Genomic DNA, 5,126 nt, shown 5'->3' on the forward strand with positions numbered 1-5,126 from the left:
TGCATCACGACCCTGGTATTCCTTGGAGGTCACCCATCCAAATAATAGGCAGGGCAGTCCCCGATTTGCTCCTGATAAGATCGGGCTAGCCAGGGCTAGCCAGGTCAGGACATTTCAGGTCATAACAGAGACCAATTCTATATATATTTTTCAAATGTCATCCAGAGTTCAAAGAAAGGTTTCCAACTGTTTGCAAAGATAGGTACCATAGGGTTGCCAACCTCCAGGTGGCACCTGGACATCTCTCGCGACTACAACTGATTTCCAGACGACCAAGATCAGTTCCCCTGGAGCAAATGGCTGCTTTGGAGGGTGGGCTCTAATGCATTATAACCTGCTGAGGTCCCCCCTTCCCCAAACCCCGACCTCCCCATGCTCCGCCTCCAAAATCTTCAGGTATTTCCCAACCCGGAGCTGGCAACCCTGTGGTACCCCTCAGCTGAACAGACCCTCTCCATTTAGACAATCTAACAGCTATCTAAACATTGTTACTCCACCACTTGATATTTAAATTCTTAACGTTTTAGCCAGGGCTTTTTTTGTAGAAAAAGCCCAGCAGGAACTCATTAGCATAATAGGCCACACCCAACAGCAGAAACCCAGTAGCATATCAGGCCACACCCCTGACATCACAGCTCATTAGCATATTAGGCCACGCCCCCATGTTACCACACCCACCTTTTTCTTCTTATTCTGTTTACTTTGTTTGTTGTCAAAACCCTGGGCTTTTTTTGTAGCAGGAACTTCTTTGCATGTTAGGCCACACACCCCTAATGTAGCCAATCCTAATGAGTCTCTGCTGTTAGGTGTGGCCTGTTATGCTAATGAATTTCTGCTGGGCATGGCCAACTCAGGAGCGAGCCAGACCTACGTTCCTGTGCGTTCCTGCCCAAAAATAGCCCTGGTTTTAGCAAACATCATTTTGGCTGCTGAGATCCGAGGTCATATGAATCGCTCAGATCAGCAGCCAGTAGCCCTGTTCCCAAGTTACAGTGAAAGCGTGCACAATCCGGGTACGGCGTACACTTGATTTTCCCTCATACATGCACTGAGTAATTCTCATGTTAGGTTCAATTTATGCCCAACGCAGTGTGTTATCCAGGTACTGGTCCCCAGTTTCACATGTAACGTGAACATATGAATGCTCTTTCTTACAAAGAGATGCACTGTAACATGTGAACAGGACTCTTGCTTTCTGAGAAAGGTATTAAGCTTTTGCTATTGGGTTGCCAACCTCCAGGTGGGGCCTGGACATCTCCTGATTTTACTACTGATCCCCAGGCTACAGAGATCAGTTCCACTGGAGGAAACGGCTGCTTTGGAGGGTGGGCTCTAGGGGATTGCACCCCACTGAGGTCCAGGACCGTAGCTACAGTGGGGCATCTCGGGGCCGCCCCCCGACTTACTACCAAGGCCCCCCGACTTCCCATCCAGCCCCCAGGCCCCCCCGACTTCCAATTTTTAATCTTATTTGTGAGGCTCCCTTGGGTGTGTGTGTGTGTGTCTGTGTGGGGTGCCCCCCCGACTTATTTAAAGGCACCCCAGATTTTAAAATCCTGGCTACGGGCCTGCTGAGGTCCCCCCCTCTTAAAAACCTGCCCTCTCCAGGCTCCACCCCCAAATCTCCAGGTATTTCCCAATCCTGTCTTGCTAGCAGCCACTGAGCTACGGGGCCTAGCACCAGTGGGAATTATTCCCCCACCCCGCCCCGCCACTGGCCCACAATGACGTACAAAAGACTTGTATCTTCAGAGTAGTCGATGTGGCTGAGTTCGGCAGTGAAGGATGATGAACCGTACAGGCGACGTCCATGCCATCATCGTCTCTAGTGACATCAAATTCGACATGGCTGGTGACCGTGAACGTCTTCCCGTTGCTGTCTTCGGCCACCTCGGGATCTTTACCTGTCGATGATGCAAGACAGCATTAATTGCCATAGCAAAAGGAGACATAAGACCTTGAGTTCAAGGGCCAGAATGTATCCTTTCGATCTCTTGGCTGATGAAGGTTTTTTTAAAAAGTTATCCAGCCATGAAAAGACCATCGGAATGGCTGACCAACACGAATTTTCACTGCCAAGGTTTATCGCCATGTTTGTGGGGAGGGGGAAAGACAGCTGCTGCAAAGTGTGCATATTGGGTCACGTGTAGGGAGCTTCTATGAGGCTCGAACTAGATGTTACGTGTAACGTGTGATGCGCAGGAGGGTTTGCAGCCAGGTGGCAGCTGCAAGTTCCCCGTGGGAACTCAATTTTGAAGCACTGCAGGGACCCCGTTTAGACCAAAACCACGCTCTAGAGAGTCAGCTTCAGACTTTGCCTCACCATTTCCCCAACCCAAAATGGCCCTGGGAGTAGCGTTGCCAGCTAACGCTGGTAGTCCCCCAGGTGGAATAGAAGGTGGGAACAAGTGCACTGCCATTGCGCCGGGGTATGATGTCACTTCTGGTGATGCCATTACTTTGGGTGGGGGACACTCTAGGATAAACCATAGAGTTTGGGGCAAATCCCAGAATGGCACCTTCACTATAACGGAGTCATGTCTGGTTTCCGACGGAAATGGCATCGCCTGCTAGTGCAACGCTGCTGCACTTCCCCAATTTCCCCCACTTTCTCCCTCTGGCCTGGGCAATGTTCCCTCTAAGCTGTGGAGTCTTGTGAGCAAAAATTCTATTTTGTGAGCTACCAGCATCAAAGTTGTGAGCAAGTGATTTGGCTGCTGTATAAATCAGTTTGCTCTGGAGCCCTCCTTCCTGAGCTAAGACAAAAATGTGTAAGCCGGAGGCTAAATAACTGTGACCTAGCTCACACTAACTCAGCTTAGAGAGTACACTGCCTGGGAGATGCTGGTGGTCAACAGAAGCAAACAGTGCTGCCTACCCTGGGAGAGCCTTATTTGCCCTGTGTGTGGGGTGGCGGCGGCACGTGCACTGAATACTTATATGTGCAGTTCCCCCATGGGGCAGATAATACCTCCAGGACTATTTTGGGTCTGAAACTGAAACCATGCCACAGCCCTAGTTGAAATCGGGCTTCAGAACTAAGTTACCATGGAGAACTCACAGCTGCCATCTGGCTGTATGTCCCCCCGGCGATCACATGTTACACGTAACATCAAGTACAGAGCTGTGATCGATTGGTAGTGTTCCCTCGAAGCTGAGTTAGTGTGAGCTAGCTCACAGTTTTTTAGCCTCCAGCTCACACATTTTTGTCTTCGCTCAGGAAGGGATGGCTCCAGAGCAATCCAATTTATGCAGTAGCCAAATCGCTCGCGCACAACTTCAATGCCGGTAGCTCACAAAGTAGAATTTTTGCTTACCAGACTCCACAGCTTAGAGGGAGCATTGGTTGGTAGCTATTGGTAAGCCTGCTTTGTAACCGTCTCACTGATCCCTTTCTCCAGTGGTTTCCAGTTCTATCACAGAGAGAATGCTAGGGCCTCTCGGCACCCTTATCAGGGCTTCCTCTATTAGGGTTTTTTCTTTCTTTTCTTTGCTGTCAAGTCAGAGTTGACTTATGGCAACCCCATGGAGTTTTCAAGGCAAGAGATGTCCATGGGCGGTTTGATGCCGCATAGCAATCCCAGACTTCTTTGGCGGTCTCCCATCCAAATACTAACCGGGGCCGACCCTGCTTAGCCTCTGAGATCTGACGCGCTCGAGCTAGCCTGGGCTGTCCAGGTCAGGCTTACTAGATAGTAACACTCGATGATAACACTGGGAATCCCATGTCAGGAACTCCTTGTGTTTTGGAAGATGCTGATTAAGTGTGCGGAGGCGTGACTGGGTTTAGGTCCATGGTGTGAAGAGAGGAAGGGTTTCAGTCTCCTACCTCCCCAATCTAAAATGGTTCCAGGAAGCTGGTGTTTGTCCACCAGGAAAACTGGTGTCTAAATCTTCCAAATGGGGTGAATGGGGTTCAGGTCCATGGCCAGGATTTTGTGACTTTTGGGGCAATTTTCCCCCCAGGTGGGGCTCAAGTTCTCAGTGTCGAAAGAAAAGTCAGAATTCCGAGGATTATGATTCAGGTACTCTTCTCTCTCTGAGTCTTCTCAAACAGTCTGTTCTTATGCTAGCAATCAGCCTATTGAGCATTTAGCCAATAAAAAGCTGTTACCAGGATAGATCTCTAAATTGCAAGCTGTTGACCACTTTAGATGATGGTTCTCAGCTGCTGCAAGTTAATCACTTCTGCCAACCTAAGCAAAAATTCTGATAAGCCAGCAGGTGGGGGTGATGCCTTCTATAGAAGAACTCTCTCAAAGGAGATCAGTTTCTTGACCCAGAGTTAGAAGGGATCCTAGAGGTCACCTATTCCAACCCATTCTTGCTCAGTGCAGGAATTAGTCAACTACAATCTTGCTCAGTGCAGGAATTAGTCAACTACAGCACACCACTCTGCTTAAAAGTGCGCACACCTTTAAAAAATGTTTTAAAATGATTGGGGGTGGGGGAAAGCATTTACAGGAGAAATTCTTGTGGGCTGTGCGTTTAATAAAGCCTCCTAAAGCCCTACTGTAGCTACAGACCTGATGGGAGTTACGGATTATATTTTTACTGTTCAAGGATGCCAGGGCAGCATACCTGGTTCTCCTCTGCTCCACTTTATCCTCTCTACAAACTTGAAAAGCTGGCTTGCCTGAGAGAGCGCGACTGGCCCAGGATCACCTAGGGAGATACCCGGTTGTGTGGGGATTTGAATCTGGGTGTCCCCTGTCTCAGTTTAGGACTCTAAATGCGCATCACCTTGGCGAGAAAGCTTGAGAGATCAGAAATAAATCTGCATATTACTAGATCTGCACAGACTAGTCACCAGTTTTGTTTTGGGGGCAGAAACAGGCAAGTTCAGTGGGGCACAGCTTCTCCCCCCCAAAGCACTGCTATTGTGCAAATACTCACTCTGTCCTGATAGTGTTCTGTGCTGGTGCTGTTACTTTCCCGTCTGCTATCCCCCCCCCCTGCTTCTTTTTATATGCTCAGAAAGTACTGTGCCATGTCTGAAACAAAAGCTGGCTCACTATATAAACCAGGGGTTCCCAATGGGGTGCCTGTGGGCACCACAGTGCCTGCCAACCCCTTTCCTGGTGCCCAGCACTTTTTTTTTAAAGAAAGTGGGCATGGTCATGCAG

At 49.1% G+C, this 5,126-nt stretch overlaps 1 protein-coding gene across 1 annotated transcript in view; it reads right to left on the reverse strand.

Annotated features, from left to right (window-relative positions):
- Positions 1 to 1,920, reverse strand: part of CADM3 (cell adhesion molecule 3) — a gene marked incomplete at its 5' end in the record, with an annotated part of 31,786 nt that extends 29,866 nt beyond the window's left edge. Inside the window, one exon of the mRNA XM_015419049.1 lies at positions 1,734 to 1,920. Coding sequence (XP_015274535.1) covers positions 1,734 to 1,920 — 187 coding nt within the window. The remainder of the gene's footprint in view (positions 1 to 1,733) is intronic.
- Between the last annotated feature and the right edge of the window lie 3,206 nt (positions 1,921 to 5,126).

Source organism: Gekko japonicus, unplaced genomic scaffold, assembly GCF_001447785.1.
Source record: "Gekko japonicus isolate JY-2015 unplaced genomic scaffold, Gekko_japonicus_V1.1 scaffold5327, whole genome shotgun sequence".
Lineage (NCBI taxonomy): Eukaryota > Metazoa > Chordata > Lepidosauria > Squamata > Gekkonidae > Gekko > Gekko japonicus.